This window comes from Colossoma macropomum, unplaced genomic scaffold (assembly GCF_904425465.1).
Source record: "Colossoma macropomum unplaced genomic scaffold, Colossoma_macropomum, whole genome shotgun sequence".
Taxonomy (NCBI): domain Eukaryota; kingdom Metazoa; phylum Chordata; class Actinopteri; order Characiformes; family Serrasalmidae; genus Colossoma; species Colossoma macropomum.
The window spans coordinates 39,995,728-40,013,367 of record NW_023494805.1 but is presented as its reverse complement, the minus strand read 5'-3'; the positions used below and the strand labels follow the sequence as shown (position 1 = coordinate 40,013,367).

At 40.6% G+C, this 17,640-nt stretch overlaps 1 protein-coding gene across 3 annotated transcripts in view; it reads left to right on the top strand.

Moving 5' to 3' along the window:
* LOC118825625 (tyrosine-protein kinase JAK1-like) overlaps positions 1–16,907 on the top strand; it is a 33,159-nt gene extending 16,252 nt beyond the window's left edge. For 2 of the 3 annotated variants that reach the window (XM_036596327.1, XM_036596328.1), the window contains exons 10-24: positions 95–290; positions 2,949–3,049; positions 4,358–4,507; positions 4,849–4,936; positions 5,751–5,878; positions 6,099–6,234; positions 7,080–7,231; positions 8,587–8,737; positions 8,840–8,934; positions 9,964–10,156; positions 10,437–10,561; positions 11,571–11,743; positions 12,423–12,540; positions 13,518–13,628; positions 16,368–16,888. In XM_036596327.1, coding sequence (XP_036452220.1) covers positions 95–290; positions 2,949–3,049; positions 4,358–4,507; positions 4,849–4,936; positions 5,751–5,878; positions 6,099–6,234; positions 7,080–7,231; positions 8,587–8,737; positions 8,840–8,934; positions 9,964–10,156; positions 10,437–10,561; positions 11,571–11,743; positions 12,423–12,540; positions 13,518–13,628; positions 16,368–16,493 — 2,043 coding nt within the window. In that variant the 3' untranslated portion in view covers positions 16,494–16,888. Of the gene's footprint in view, positions 1–94; positions 291–2,948; positions 3,050–4,357; positions 4,508–4,848; positions 4,937–5,750; positions 5,879–6,098; positions 6,235–7,079; positions 7,232–8,586; positions 8,738–8,839; positions 8,935–9,963; positions 10,157–10,436; positions 10,562–11,570; positions 11,744–12,422; positions 12,541–13,517; positions 13,629–16,367 lie in introns of all 3 variants that reach the window. The other variant, XM_036596326.1, reaches the window with a different exon arrangement.
* Positions 16,908–17,640: the final 733 nt, after the last annotated feature.

Sequence of the window (17,640 nt, the reverse complement as noted above, 5' to 3'; positions counted from 1 at the left end):
TAATATTGGAATTTTCTACTTACCACATGCTCATGAAACAGTACAGTGTTGTTTACTGCTTTACTATCTTGTCTCCGCTGACTTTTATATCCAGAGGGACATCTCTGGGGTGACTGGTAAAACCGTCAAGAACTTCCAGATCCAGAAACTGGAGGACGGTTACTGTCTCTGCGGGACCAACATCGAGAAGCCCACTCTGAGGGAGCTGACTGATCAGCTGTCTGGACACTGTCTGAGTACAGACAGCACCAGACTGAAGCTGGGCAGAGGCTGCCCGCCCCAACCCAGAGGTAAGTGATTCAAAACACTCTGCACTAGGAATGGGAGGACTGATACAGTATTTAAATAAACACAGATGTCAGTATTTAATTTGTGCACAAAAGTAAAGAGTGGACAAACTAAATACTCATATCTGTAACTCTCTGTAAGCCCATCAATCTCAGAACCAACCAGTTACAGCTGCTCTCAAAGATCCCACTGACAAAGAGACACTGACATTCACACAAGCAGCTACCCAAAGTCACCTCAGCTGCCTCGAACTGAATCTTTCTCAGATGCTTCTATAATGGCTTAACGAGATATTTCTGAGCAGGTTACAGATAAGATAGTCATCAGCATAAGGCAGGAGAAAGTAGGAATATAATTAGAAAAAGTGGTTGTTTCCAAAACTGAAGTTCAAAAAATGATTAAAAGGTACAGAGAAAATGGGCCTCCTAACAATCACCTGGAAGACCTGGTCGACCCCAAAACTGCCCCCATCAGATAAACAGCACTTAAAGCTTTCATCTTTGAGAGAGAGGAGAAAATCAAGCTGCTTCAGATCTGAAAACATCCACAGGTGTTTCTGTCCATCCTTCCACTGTGAGAAGACGACTCAGCGCTGTGGGTCTGAAAGGATGTGTAGCGGTCAAGAAGAACCTCACTGAGAAAAGGAGACGGACACAAAAGAAGAAAATCTGCACTAGAACACTGCAAAAAATGATAACTTAGCAAGTGCAAATGTAGCCAGTATATCTAATATTTCACATTATGAGATGTATATTCAAAGACAAACCAACCTATTTTCTATATATTTTACTTAATGTAAGTAATTTTGCTTATGAAAGTGTCTTATTCCATCAGCAGATCATTGTACTTGTTCAAGAAATAATGGATAAGTTTGCTTATTTCAAGACGTAGACAGAAGAAGACACTTTCATAAGACAAAATTACTTGAAACAAGTAAGAAATACACACACACCCATCTTCTAAGCCGCTTATCCTTCTGGGCCGCGGGGGGGAGCTGGAGCCTATCCCAACGGTCATTGGGCGGAAGGCAGGAAACACCCTGGACAGGTCGCCAGTCCATCAGGGCAGACAGACATATACATTCACACACACTCATACCTAGGGGCAATCTAGCGTGTCCAATTGGCCTGACTGCATGTCTTTGGACTGTGGGAGGAAACCGGAGTACCCGGAGGAAACCCACACAGACACAGGGAGAACACGCAAACTCCACACAGAAAGGACCCTGGTCACCCGGCCGGGGAATCGAACCCAGGTGCTCCTTGCTGTGTGCCGCCCAAGTAAGAAATAATGCCCAGAAATGAATTAAATCCTCTTATCATATTCTTACAACAATCACATTTTAGAAATATTAGATTTATTGACTACACCTAAGATGTTTTCACTTGCTAAAACATCAATTTTTGCAGTGAACACCAAAACTGGACGTCTGAGAGGAGTTTAATGGACTGATGTGTCTAAATTTGTAATTGGGATTATTTGGATTGAATTGAGCAGAAAATGCAACCAACTTCTAAGACTGAACTTTGGCAGTTTGGAGAAACATCCTTAATGATTTTTTTTTAAAAAAAGCTGTAATAAAGGCAATAGGTGGACACAATAAACACTGAAAAATTAGATATTATAATTCATTTTTGAGGTGTATGTAATTTTTGTTGAATATATGCTTGAAAAATGAATAACTTGTACTTAATGACAGTTTGATGTAAATGCAATATGTTTGCAATATCAGTTTTCACTGTATCTGTTCATCACTTCTTGTGTGCATAAGACTTTTTTAAAAGTTATCATACATAGCAAAGAAATGCTATGCGTTATACAAATTTTATTTATTGATTTATTTATTCATACTTTTTCTTGTTTTTAATATGATTTTTTGCATATCTATCAATCTATCTATCTATCTATCTATCTATCTATCTATCTATCTATCTATCTATCACTGCTGTCAGAGCAAAACTTTGTATCTCCTTTTTTGTCGTTTTTTAGTTTTTGGCATAATTTGAAAATGCCTGTTGCTCTTTACATTGTGTGTAAATGTCATGATGAATGGACTAAAAGAAACGGCCCAAAATGACTTGGAAAAAACTCTGGTTCCATTGACTTACATTAAAAGTAAAGTACGTTTTTTCCCTCTGCTGTAAAGTTACCATTTTGGAGATACGAGGTTTTCTTCCTTATATAGTTATTCTATATAAGTCAACATTTCACATACTTTACTGTACTAAAACCAATTAAACAGGAATAATTCTGTTTTTTAACAAAAAGTCTTGCGTATATATATATATATATATATATATCCTTTCCTTTCTTTATTTATTTCTGTGTTCTTTGTTATTGTTAAAAGATGAAAATGAATAAATAATAAGTAATTGAAAAGAAGTAAATTGTTAGTATTGAGCCACACATTGATAAACCCGATGTATTAAGAAATCAAAACAATAGGTCAGTCAGTTTCGATCTGTGCCTCATAGTCTCATCATAGTCACAGTAAACAACCAGCATTTCCACAACAGTGAAACTTTTATGATGTTCACACATTAATCAGACTCTGCCACGGCATGGAAACATTTAATACATGCCTTCAAGCTAAATGCCAGATGCACTTTGTGCTCCAGCTTGTCTGAAATCATCTGTCTCTGTGCTGTTTTGTACTCCAGAGGCTTCCAATCTGCTGTTGGTGACACGGCCAGACACAGCTGCCCTGCCCTCTCTCAGCCAGCTCGTTTTCCACAGGATTAACAAGGAGGACATCATTCAGGTTGGATTGCTTTCTGCCTGAGTTTGAGCCAAATCTGAACTGTAACTGTAGTCGTTATAAGTCACTGCGCACCAGAAAAGGGGCTTCCCATCAGATTCGCTTGCGCAAGTCAAAGTCACCTTTTGGACAGTTGTTAGGTTCCTCATTCCTGTTCATGCGTGTCATTGCATGAAGTGAAACTTTAATCACTGAGCCGGTTTCCGAATCTCTAATCATGTTAACTGGAATTGACTGTTACAACTGCACGTATCAGCATGTAGTAGCTGTTCAAAACTAGGAATGAGTTACTGACAAAAAACGTTTGCATCCTTTCATTGGCATCTGAGTTTGCCACAGCTGTTCTCAGCCTGGAGCCAAATACACTGCAAAAAAATGAGATCTTGTCAAGTGAAATGATCTTAAATCTAGTAAATATATCCAATATTTCTTATTTGGAGATGGTTGTGCACTTATTCTAAGATTATATAGACATTTTTTTACGTTCAAGTTTCAAGCACATTTCTTAAAACAAAGTTATCTGTATAGTGAGCTAATTTTACTTAATAAAATGACTTAAAACATGCAAAAAAAGTCTAGAAATGAGGTAAATAATCTTAAATTAAGCTTGCGACAATCTCAACAGGAGAAATATTACATTTATTGACTATATTTAGGATAACTTTACTTGACAAGATCCCATTTTTTTACACGGTAGGTTTCTGTGTGACACTTTGTTGTGTACAGAAACAGAAGTTTCAGCCAACCTGAAGACTCAATTTTATCTGTGCGTTTCTCAATTTTTTTAGATGACAGTATGGCATACAAGTCTAAATGAGATTTGCCTGTCTAACCAGGTTTCACCCACACTCTCAGAAATAAAGGTACTAAACTGTCACTGGGGCAGTTCCCCTCTTGTTACTGGGGTGGAACCCTCAAGGGTCCATCTCAGTACCTTTGGTCGGGGAACATAACTGAACCATAATCCACTGAAATGATATGTTCTAAGCTGTACTGACTCCACACACCCCGTCTCGTCTCCAGGCTTTTATTTTACTGTTCTGCTTTAAAACATTCGGTTATGAAAAGGTACAAATACGAACTTTTCACCTGGAAAAACTTATTTAAGGTTCACTATCAGACCTTAAAACCACTGTTGTACCTTTAAGGGAACATTTAAATTGTTTGTATCTTGATGAATGAAAAATGTACTTTATGTCTAACAGTGCAGGCACGAAATAAGAGGCAAACCTGTTTTGTAGTTTGAAATGAAGTGAGCAGCTACAAAACCGTATCCAGCAGAATCAGCTGAACATGCTTTCTGCTCCACAGGAGACGCACTTGGGCAGTGGAACCCGCACCAACATTTACTCAGGCAAGCTGAAGGTGCGAAGTGATGATGATGAAGGCCTGCCAAGCCAAAACAATGAGGAGGTGAAGGTGGTGCTGAAGGTGCTGAGTGCAGGACACAGGGACATTTCGGTAAGCAAGACTAGCGCTGGGCGACTCTCATCAAATTCTGCTTTCTTCTCTTAAAATTTCACTGTAATATATGTTGAGCCGTTCTTTCAAAGCAATCAGAAGAACCCAGTGAATTAAATTATGATTAATAAGTGCTGTCAAGTCAGTTTGGATCATCTTTCTCGAGAATATCCTGTATTCTGTTTGGTTCGTAGCCGTCTTTTTGGCTCGTGTCTGTCCGTCTTGTTGCTGGCCGTCCTTTTTCCTCTTTTACTTTCAACTGGTCCAAGCATAATTGTCAGTCACTGGTTCTCATGTCCAAAATAATGTAGCTACATGCTCAAATGTCTCCATCCCTTTAGGCCTTCCTGGAAACCGTGAGCTTGATGCGTCAGATCTCACACAAACACATTGCTCTCCTCTATGGAATCTGTATGCACAGCATGGACAGTAAGTCTCCTATCCAGATATACAGATGCACTTGTTACACTTGTTAATGCGCCTCAGATGTACAAGTTTTCATAAAAGGTGATACTTTCAGGGAATAATATCCTCATGTCTGCTTGATAATAAGATTTTAGGCTAGCGTCTTCATCGGTTTTTAAAATATAGAGACGTTAAAAAGCAGAAGTGGCCTTAAAGGGGAACTGATTCTTCACAATTTCTACAGAATTCAATTGTTAAGTCATTCATCCGCCCTGGTTTGGTCTGAAATGGTTGATTGTAGAGACTCAGGTTTCTTTACAGTGGTGGTGATAGGAACCAGGGATCACAATGTCTACAACACAAATATAGCCATTTTATTTACTATCCAAACAAAAAAAGAAAAAGATTTGTTTGGATGTTTTGTATCTCTCCACCCTGAATGAAAATATGTTAAAACTTTCATAACTGTTTTGTGTAATAACTTTCTGTGAGGGAGCTTTTACAGGACATTTGGACCACTGTTGTGAACAATTCTGACTCAAACCCAGAGAAGTCGGCAGCAATTCTCTATAACAAAGCATGACTTTATTTACATCTTATTGATTCACTAGATCTGAAATATCAGTTCCCCTTTAAAATTTTCACTTCATTACTTATGAACTGTTGTTGCTACCTGCCTGAATTTTTCAGAGATCATTCTTTGGTTTAAGACATGTTTAAATACCAAAGCAGAAGCTACAGAGATGCATATTTGCCATTTTTTAGATGGTCAGTCAGGAGGCCACCTTGAGCCCTCCTTGTTAAACTGGAAAAAGTAACCAGTGGCTGTTTTCTTTAGTTATCATGGTAGAGGAGTTCGTGCAGCATGGTCCTCTGGATCTGTTCATGCGGGCTCATCACTCCGTTCTCACTCCATCTTGGAAGTTCCAGGTTGCCGAGCAGCTCGCAAGTGTCCTCAGTTACCTGGTGAGGAAATATATAACATAAATATTATGGCATATTCATTAAAATATCAGTGTCATCACTGTGCTGAAAATGGCCCACCACCCAAACATTATCTGTTCAGCTGTGCTCCTGTGGTCAGAAACTGACCAGTGATGAATGGGGTAGAGTTGCATATTATGAGGAAAAGCGATTCTTGGGAAATGTGGTGTTGAAAGAGCCTTCTGTGCTTTCTGTCCTTTAGGAGGATAAGAAGCTCGTCCATGGCTTTGTGTGCACAAAGAACATTCTGTTGGCCAAGGATGGTCTGGATGGACAGGCGGCACCATTCATAAAGCTCAGCGACCCAGGCGTGCCCATCACCGTGCTCAGCAGAGAAGGTAACCCAGAGCTGCGGAGCTAACAAGCCTATTAGTGTAGACCCTATTAGTCTAGATTAGTGTAGAATGCGAGTTTATAGAATCAGTTTAAAGCAGCACTATGTAAGATTTTTTTGAAGTAGGCATCTTAAAACACACGTTCTTCATTAAGTGTTGACTGAGTTCTCTTTATGCTCTCAATGCACACATATATTACATTGTGTGCAATTACACATTTCCACCAGAGAGGTCTCCAAAACGTACATTTTGTAGCTCTAAAGGAATAATTTTAACAATATTTTTTTCATGTTTTTCAAAGAATATTGATTTTTTAGCAAATAGTGAATTAACTCTGGATGGGGGTGAATACATAAAGACAAAATCACGATCACGATCCAATCACCGCTCTCTGTCTCCAGAGTGCTGATTTGTTTCACCTGTTGTCTCTAGTTGTTGTTCGTATAAGTATAAGTTCGTTAAGTCTGGGCTTTTAGTTCAGCTCATTGTGAGGTATTGCTTCTTTCCTAGAGCTACTGAGCGGTCCATTTCTGTATTGTTATTTCCTGGCTCTGACTTATTTTCATGTATTTTGACTTTACCTTTCTGCCTGACCCCTTTTGGACTGTTTGCCTGGTGCTATGTTTGTGTTTTTTTTACTTTTTGTCTGTTTTGGATCTGACCTGTGCCTGTTTACTGACCACGATTTTGGATCACGACTCAAACAGTAAAGCCTCTTTTTCCCTTTTTATCCACAAGCGTCTGACTCATTCTGACACGTTACAGGCATATGTGGAAAACGCCAGTCCAATGTAAGTAAATTAGAAATGTTTTCCGCCTACATTCTCAAATGTTGTCCTTTTTTTCAGAATGCATCGACAGGATTCCTTGGATTGCACCAGAATGTGTGAAGAACCCTAAAATGCTGAGCATCGCGGTGGATAAGTGGGGATTTGGGACGACACTGTGGGAAATCTGCTACAACGGGGAAGTGCCGCTGAGGGACAAGAAACGCACTGAGGTGCTGCATTTCTCTGACTGCTGACCACTAAACAACTTGTTTGTGGACACACACATTCACTTATATAATCTCATTCATTGTAATAACGCTGGTTCTTTGGAGTGATGGACTAGCACCCATCAGGTGCGAGAAAAGTCAGAGTAATCCAGAACTAGTCATTCGCCTTACTAATGCTCTTGTGGCTACACACAATCAAATTCTCATAGCAGTGTTTCAGCTGCAGCAAATGGGGTAGAAACTGTTAAAGAATGGATGAACCAGACCAGTCCACCTCCTTGTATCTACACTCATCGTCCATTTTATCAGCTCCACTGACCATATAGGTGCACTGTGTAGTTCTACAGTTACAGACTGTAGTCCATCTGTTTCTCTGCATACTTTGTTACCCTGTTCTTCAAAGGTCAGGACCCTCACAGAGCAGGTACTATTTGGGTGGTGGGTCATTCTCAGCACTGCAGTAACGCTGACGTGGTGGTGGTGTGTTAGTGTGTGTTGTGTTGGTACAAGTGGATCAGACACAGCAGTGCTCCTGGAGTTTTTAAACACTGTGTCCACTCACTGTCCACTCTATTAGACACTCCTTCCATGTCAGTCCACCTTGTAGATGTAAAGTCAGAGACGATAGCTCATCTGCTGCTGCACAGTTTGTGTTGGTCATCCTCTAGTCCTTCATCAGTGGTCACAGGACACTGCCCGCAGGATGCTGTTAGCTGGATATTTTTGGTTCTCAGTCCAGCAGTGACACTGAGGTGTTTAAAACTCCAGCAGCACTGCTGAGTCTGATCCACTCAGACCAGCGCAACACATACTAACACACCACCACTACGTCAGTGTTACTGCAGTGCTGAGAATGATCCACCACCCAAATAGTACCTGCTCTGTGAGGGTCCTGTGGGGGTCCTGACCACTGAAGAACAGGGTACAAAAGTATGCAGAGAAACAGATGGACTACAGTCTGTAACTGTAGAACTACAAAGTGAAACTATATGGTCAGTGGAGCTGAACTTATCAATGGATTTGTGTGTAAAGAACAAATTAGTTCCAAAGTGCTGACACTATCAATGCTAATGTAGGACTAATAAACTCTGATTGGTCAGTGTCAAAAATACAATTTCAGTTATGTCACATAAATATTTAGCAAGTGCATTTTATTTATGTGATTCATTTATTGATGCGAGTCATTTTGGGTGAGCCAGTGATAAAAATGGGTGGGCCTTGGCCTACTGGCCCCAATCATAGGGGCTGTGCTAGCTGCTCAGAATGTAATAGCATATGAAGTTTGTCTTTAGGGGGCTGAGAATGCAACAACATACACATTCACCCAAATAATGACGTATGTGTTTGTGTGTGAGCAGAAGGAGCGGTTCTACGAGGCTGAAAGTGCGCTGGTGATTCCACACAGCAGCGAGCTGGCTGACCTGATCACTCAGTGCATGAACTATGATCCCAGGAAGAGACCCTTCTTCAGAGCCATAGTGAGAGAACTGGACCGCATCAAGGAGCAGAGTAAGAGGGGCTGACTTTAATAGAGTTGATTACTTTCAGAGCTGCAGTAAGCAATAAACATTTCATTACTCTTCGTTCAGCTGTCTTCTGTTGATCTCACAGACCCGGCCATGGTGTCAGGAGTCGTTCCGCTGCAGGAGATCGACCCCACACTGTTCGAGAGCAGATTTCTCAGGAAAATACGGGACCTTGGAGAGGTAGTGCAGAGCTTTCCTTATGCTTAATGAGCTGCTGCAGTGCAATTGTGATGTTTAATCAGTTGATATAATTTTTACATTTTTTATTTTGTGAATCCACTTTGACATGTTTTCACACCAAAACAAAACAAAGATTATTTATTTGAAATATTACCTTACTAGCTTTTTAGATACATGCTTGTTCTGAAATTCACGTGAGTAAATTAAAAAGAGAAATGTTATGAACTGAACATCCAAGAAAAAATGTAGTCCCTTATGAGAAAAGGATTCATATTGTTACCAGTATAAAGTTCAGAAGCCAGGGTCTGTCATGGTGTGGGGGTGCATTAGTGGGTACCTTGAACATCTGCGAAACCATTTCTGTGAGATATATATATATATATATATATATATATGTTTTCAAACCATTACATTATAAATGTTCGGAGACAACCTCCTATTTCCAAAATGGAAAAAAAACTTTTAATGTAAATTAAGGCAATGTAGTGTTTACAGTACATACAAAGTGTTTTTAAACCCTTCCTACCCACACCGCCACCCCATCTCCTCCCTGTTCTTCAGTCCTAAGTCAGTACTATTACAACTATGAGGGGGTCCGGCCTACAGTAGCTGCTGAGAACTCCAGCCCAAGTTCTCAGAGTTCTTCCCCTCCCTCACTCAGTCACCTCTCATACTACCACCACCGTGTTGAAAGCACAGTCTGAAATGACAAACAAGTAATAGATGGAAAGACATGAATTAGCATTGGCCTATTGCTCAGTAGTCTCAAATAGATTTAATAGTCTGGTTTCTGACACTGTACAACATAATGTTACCAAGAAACACGGACAAAAGTACATAAAAACAGTACCATCCGGCTTCTTGAAGCCTGAATTTGGCTTTTCGTTGGTCCACATTCACATTAGCTTCGTCACACTGGCATCACTGAATGAAATGAGCTGTGTTTACTTAAATATTATAGAAATATATAAAAGTGGACGAAGGTTTTTTTTAGGGTTTTTAATTGTGAAATGTGCCTGTGTGCTGCAGGGTCATTATGGGAAGGTGGAGTTGTGCATGTATGACCCTCATGGCGACCAGACGGGCCAGTTGGTGGCTGTGAAGTCTCTGAAGTCGGAGAGCGAAGGTCCAGAGAGCAGCAACCTGAGGAGAGAGATCAACACCATGAGAGAGCTCTACCACCAAAACATTGTCAAGTATAAAGGCATCTGCAATGAGGAGGGTGAGAGAAAACACAGTACACTAATTAAACTAGTAAAACAGCCTTAGCGCACAGCTGTTAATCTCACTGTCCACTTTATTGGAAACTTTTGCTTCATTCTTCCACTAATCAACATGAACATCATGCATCAACAGACTGGCTACAGCCTCTAACTGTACACCAGCATAGTGGAGCTACAGGGGAGGGGTTTCTAATAAAGTGGCCAGGGAGTTTTTGATGACCCATGTGAAGTGAAATATGACTATGCAGACATTGTGCTTGTGTTGAATGTGTCTCTCAGGTGGAATGACTATCAAGCTGATTATGGAGTATCTGCCTGCTGGCAGCTTGAAGGAATATCTGCCCAGGAACAAAGCTCAGACCAGCCAGCACAGGCTGCTTCTTTATGCTGTTCAGATATGCCAGGTACGCAGAGACCCAGTCCCATTTCTTATCTTTACCCCCACCCCTTCTTTTCGAGTGTCATCTTAGCCCCTTGGAACTGAGTTACAAGGGGTAGTGGTTGAAATCTTCCCTCTGAAATGGGACCCTCAAATAAAAAGAGCATCACTTCATTAACAGCTACTAGTGCTGCTCTGTAGGCGACCCTGCCAGTCTGCAGTGACAGCAGAGGAGGGTAAAGTTCAGCTCCTCACTGCTGGGCTTTAGTTACATTTAGGACATCATATGCCTTGAAAGAGGGGGGCAATTATTTATTATTCTTCAGTGATATGAAGCTGAAGTCAGACATTCACCAGATTCTTGTTCGAATTTTCCCGTTCCACCTTAAATGGTCCAGCAGTTACATTCTGGCGCTTCAGGCATCAGTACTGCTGGACTATTTAAGGTGGAACGGGAAAGTTTGCTAGCTAGCTACCGAGACATTAGCATACTATTAGCGATTTTTTTTAAGCTTGTTATAAAGAAAATGACAATATATTGAAACGACAATAAACTAAGATAATACAGTGGTCATTGTAATTTTTAACAGAGAAAATTCTCACATTTGTGGGTTTCTTTGGTCTCTTGTTCAGCCAACTTGCCGCTTTTTCTTTTTTTCTCATAACTCTCTGTTTGGAGTCTCTGAAAAACCTCCCCTAACACTTCACCCTACCCCTCTATCTCAGCAAAAATCTAGACGTAAACATGCAAAACGAAGGGTTAAAGGCTAAATAGTAGGGGCGAGGGGTGAAATGGGATTGGACCACATCCAAAAATATCCATTCAAGCCTATCACTGTTTATTTTGGTACTATTGTCCTGATTAGGAGACGCTTCCCCAGCATAGTCATCATGTGATTATGGCAAGAAAGCCATAGTTTGTTTGAAGGGGTCATAAATTCATCTCCAAAATGTGCTGTAGTACATTGTATATCACTCCAAAGTTGGCTACATAGATTTGGTGTATTTTTATGTATTTATGTGTCTTTTTACAGGGAATGGACTACCTGGGCAGTCAGAACTACATCCACAGGGACCTGGCAGCACGGAATGTTCTGGTGGAGAATGAGACTCTGGTGAAGATTGGAGACTTTGGCCTGACCAAAAGCATCGAGAACAATGCGGACTATTACACAGTGAAGGAAGAGCAGGACAGTCCTGTGTACTGGTGAGGATTTAGGCAAAATCTGCAGTGGTTTTTAAGGAGGACACCTCTGTGTGTAAGATTTTACGCTAGATAGTATTTGTGATGTTGAATTTAAATTCAAAAACCCAACATTTTTGTTTTTATCCTCGGATGTTGATTCTACATTCACCGGCCAGTTGATCAGAGACTCCTCTCTTGTAGCTCCACCTTGCTGGTGTATAGTTAGAGACTGTAGTTTGTGTTGGTCATCCTCTAGTCTTTCATCAGTGGTCACAGGACGCTGCCCACAGGACGCTGTTGGCTGGATATTTTTGGTTGGTGGACTATTCTCAGTCCAGCAGTGACACTGAGGTGTTTAAAAACTCCAGCAGCACTGCTGTGTCTGATCCACTCAGACCAGCGCAACACACACTAACACACCACCACCATGTCAGAGTAACTGCAGTGCTGTGAATGAACCACCAGCCCAACAATATCTGGACAACAGCCGTCCTGTCATCAGAAACTGACCGTGATGTGTGGGGTAGAGGTGATGAGCTGCATGTTAGCCACTGTAACTGTATGCCTGTACAGTGCAGTGATACAGTTATACCTTTAAAATTGATCATGTAGTCCATAGTGTAGAATCCACCTTAAAAGAATAACATTCTTCCATAAACGGTGACTTCCAGGCTGAGCCAGTCTTTTATCCCTGGTTTAGGTACGCCCCAGAGTGTCTGATCCACCGAAAGTTCTACAAAGCCTCAGACGTCTGGTCATTTGGGGTCACACTTTATGAGCTCATGACCTACTGTGACCGCAAGAGCAGCCCACCGGAGGTAAGACTTTTCCCACCATTGTTCTTGCACTTTGCACACACTGGAGTTTCACATCACATACAGGGTGATTCAAAAAGCTTCATCCGATTTCAAAATGACTTGTAGATCATTACAGAACAATGCAGTGAACTGTAAATGGTTTAAATGAGCGTAAAGTTTATTATGTAATTGTACAAGGTCTCAGTATGAACCTCCTCCAGCTGTACAGACATCAACGCCATAGTCAAATTCATCCCATACTGGATTGAGCATGTCGGGTGTCGCTGCACTCACGGCTCTTTCAGTGCGATTTCGGAGATCATCCAGTGTTGTGGAACCAACGACGAACGCTCTAAACTGTTGGAGCTTCACTGCCCACGAAAATCACGTTGCACAGTTATGACGGATTCACTCTTATTGAAGTGGAGAACGCAGAACGCTTTCTGCTCAGGGGTCTCATCTCCTCACAGACTGAAGGAAGCCATCTTCCACTGACAGTCAGAAACTCTATGACCCCGTTTTAATTGGATTGTGATTGGTTCCTAGGCGCCTCACGGTTGTAAAATATGCTTTGAAATCGGATGAATCTTCTTGAATCACCCTGTATTTCACAGTCACTTAACATTTTATGATTAAAATATGTACAACTTATATAGACAAAAATGATAAACTTAATTTTTTTTTAAAAAGCTATTGACTGTATTTTGCACCAAAATATTTTGCCTTGAAATACTATTTACAGTCATATGCAAAAGCACACTCCCAAAAATAAGACATAAAAAGAAGTTATGTTCTACAGGGAAAAACCTAAAAATAGGTTTAGTGCACATTTTCTATTTATTTCATGAGTTTAACATCGGAAAAAAGATGAAATATAAAATATAAAATGTGCCATAACTTTTGCACAGGCCACATTTTATGTGCTAGTTTTTCCCCGATATGTTAAATTCACTGCCAGCAAATGACCCCCTGACACATTTTTGTTTCTTCTCGCCAAGATGTTCCAGAACATGATTGGTCGTTCACACGGACAGATGACCATGGCACGGTTAGTGAAGGCTCTGGAGGACGGCTGGAGGTTGTCATGTCCAGCATCCTGCCCAGATATGGTAAGATGCATCTTCTGGAGTGTTTTAGCATGCAGCTTATACTTTCTGCAGATGTAATATTGAATTAAAGGAATTGTTAAAAAAGCACATTAACATGATTTTACTCTTACCTCACATGTACTTAGTCCGCCAAGGCCTGTTCGGTGTCTGAGGATTGCTTCTTTACTTTTGCACTGGAGCTACGAGGCTAATGGGAGCTAATGTGCAGCAGTTAGCATTGTGCTAGCAGCATGCGGAAATCTTCACAACAAACCATGTTGTTATTTAATATCTAATAGATTTGCTTATGTGGTTTCTGACACGATATGACTCACTGTTATCTATAAACATGGACAAAAGTATAGACAAACTTCCTGCTTCAGGATGGCCGCTGCTACTGTGATGTACTTTTGTCCATTTTTGGATACTAAACATGTCCTGTTGGGGTGAGAATGAGGATTATGGAAATCTGATTTGCTTGAAATACTTCATATAATGCTTGAATTTTTTTTTTTTGTTGGCAAAATACATTCACCAAGCACTTTAGGGCCACCTTTTGCTTTCAAAACAGCCTCAATTCTTAATGACGTGGATTCCATATAATGTTGGAAACATTCCTTTGAGATTCTGTTTATGTTGACATGATTGCATCATGCAGTTCCGTCAGATTTTGTGCCCTTTCATGCTGCAAATCTCTCGTTCTACCACATCCTAAAGGTGTTCTATTGGATTCAGATCTGTTGATTGGGAAATCTGCTGAAGAACACTGAACTCGAGTTCATCAAACCAGTTTGAGACGACTTTTGCTTTGTGACGTGGTGCTTCATCATGCTAGACGTCGCTATTAGAAGATGGTAAATTGTGGCCAAGAAGGGAAGCACATGGTCAGCAACAATACTCAAATGGGCTGTGGCATTCAAGCCAAGTCAAACTTTATTCATATAGCGCTCTTTACAGTGGGCAGAAAAATCTGGGTCCAAGCTCTCATGAGCTTCGCCAACGACGACAGATCTTCCTGTGGTCGACACCGGATAGCAAAGCAATACCATGAAAGCAGTATGAGCAGAGAATAAGGTTTTAACGTTAGTATAAGATATTCAAAATAAAGAAAAGGGGGAAAGCAGGTGAAGCAATATCTATGATTAAATGGAGTCTATGCATGCAGCAGTATCATCAAGAGGGTCAGTGACTATAGGTGAGGTTTGCACAGCGTTGTACAGCGGGAAGCTCCGTTGTGGTTATACTGGTCCAGAAAGTGACGAGCAGTGGGCACCCGATCAAGGCAGACGAAGCAACAGCATCAGACAGCAGAAGAAAACATTCCCTACACAATTACACCACCTCTACCAGCCTGGACTGCTGACACCATGGTTGGGTCCATGGATTCATATTAGCTGCGTTCCAAAGTCTAGGCTGCGGCCGAGGTAAGACGGGTCCTCGGTAGGACTGTCCTATGAAGACTACTCCTTAGCAGCCTATTGGTCACACAAATGGATCAGTCCTAACGAGGCTGCGTGGTGACGTCACCAGAGTGGTGTGAAATTCGGGAGAGAACTGGTGAGAGAAAATGGAGCCTGTTGAACTGTGTTTGTTGTTTTTTCATTTCTTCACGGAAATGGAGGAGATGTTCTTATGTAGTACAATAAAGGACTTATATACAAATACTTCTAAATAAAATGCGATATATGGACGATATACAATATATGGATGAATGCTTTAATTAATCAGTGATTTTACACTTTATAAGGTAACGAAGACGAATTCAAGTACATGGATAACTAACATTTCAAAACAAGCTCTGCTCCAACGGCTTTGTTTTCCGCCATTTTCCTGGTGCTTTTTTTTATTTTTTTTTCCTTCGCCTCATTTGTGTGCAGAGAAACAGTGGGTAACTGAAGACCTGGAAGGATACATCTTGTGTGTCCTTGAAATCACTCCAAATGTAGGCTGCATTTCTAGGCTGTATATGAAGGGTACTTTACTTTGGAATGGCCTGTTATGACGTAGCGGCCGAGAAATGCAGCCTAGGCTTTGGAACGCAGCTATTGTTGCCACCAAATTCTGCCCCATCTGTGAGCCTCAGCAGAAATCGAGATTCATCAGACCAGGGTACGTTTTTCCAGCCTTCAGCTGTCCTGTTTTGGTGAGCTGGTGCCCACTGCAGCCTCAGCTTTCTGTTCTTGGCTGACAGAAGTGGAACCCGATGTGGGCCTCGGCTGTTGTAGCCCATCCACCTCAAGGTTCAACGTGTTGTGCATCCTGAGATGCTTTTCTCCTCACTTTAATTGTACAGACTGGTTATCTGAGTCACCGTAGCCTTTCTGTCAGCTCAAACCAGTCTGGCCATTCTCCACTGACCTCTTTCGTCAACAAGGTATTTTTGTCCACAGAACTGCTGCTTACTGGATGTTTTTTTCTTTATCGCACTATTCTGAGAAACTCTAGAGGCTGTTGTGTGTGAAAATCCCAAAAGATCAGTATTTATAGAACGACTCAAACCAGCTCATCTGGCACCCACAATCATGACACAGTCAGAATCACTGAGATCACATTCTTGCTCCATCCGGACGGTTGATGTGAACATTACCTGAAGCTGCTGCCTCTATCTGCTTGATTTTATGCACTGCTGCCACACGATTGGCTGATTAGATCTTTGCATGAATCATTAGGTGTACAGGTGTTTCTGATAAAGTGTGTATATTCACATACAAGAATCACATACCCACCTATTTGTCTTTCTCCTCTGCCTGGTTTTTGCAGGTGTACATCCAAATGCGCAGGTGTTGGGCCCATGCCCCGGAGGACAGAGTGGACTTCAAAGGCCTGATCGAGGTGTTTGAGCGTCTGTTGTCCACAGAAGAACCCAGTTTAATGCGCAGCTGTTGAAGCTTTCAACACTGACGTTGCTACAAAGTACCACATTTAGCAGATTTTATCCTCTGATACTGGAAAAAATGACAAAATGACATAAGTAAAACTTAACCTTAAATCTAGTCATTGTTTTTCCCATTTTGAGATTGTTTTAAGAATATTAAGATTAATCAGCTGGTTTCTAGTTCTGAAGTCATTTTATCCAGTGAAATTCTGCAATAATACAAGCAAAATGTTAAACTTCTTATATTCTTACAGCTCAAAGCGAGAAATTATTACAAGGAGATTTAGGATGTTTTCACTTGGCAGCCAAGCACTAAAAGGTCTAAGTAGAAAGGAAATCAGATTAAATTTTATATTTTAATAGATTTTGACTTTATTAGTGCACTAATCAGGAGCCTTTTACACACACACACACACACACACACATATATATTTTATATATATATATATATATATAGTTATATATACTCATTTTACAAGGGCTCTTGTAAAAGTCTTCTTCTTGGCACTTTATGTTATTAGATAAACAGTACGGTGCAGAAGTTTTAGGCACCTAAGCAAACTTTTTTGAGCAATAAATGTGCTTTTGCTTATAAAGTGCTATATAACATTAGAGGCAAACAAACGTTAACATGCTAAAAAGTGATAAAGAATTCTGTTTTCAAAAACCTGTTCCTATTTTATGAGCTGGTCAGAAGAACACAGGTTTGGGGTCTCGACTTTTCCTCGGTGCCCATCAGCAGCACACCAAACCAAGCAGTAGATGAAATCTGCAATTAACATCAACAAAAAAAGTGTATTTACTCTAATGTTACTTAATTTTCTGAGCAAATAAGCACTCAGTACTGAATACATATAATTTTCTCAGGTGCCTAAAACTTTTGCACAGTACTTTATTTTCTTTGATGTATGGCATGCTTGAAAAAAACTATATTCATATATACATAGTTTTACTGAACTTTCATGAACCTTTCACTTTCCTGCTTTGTTACTGGATCTTTATTCAAATAAATCAGTTTATTTTCTCAGTAAAAGCTTCTTTATTGGACTGAAAAGCTGCTCCGTCATTCGTGATTATTACACGATTCCAAACAGATTTTATGTCTCCGTTCGTGCTGAAGCGCAGGACTCTATACAGGCTCAACTGGGAGTTAAATAC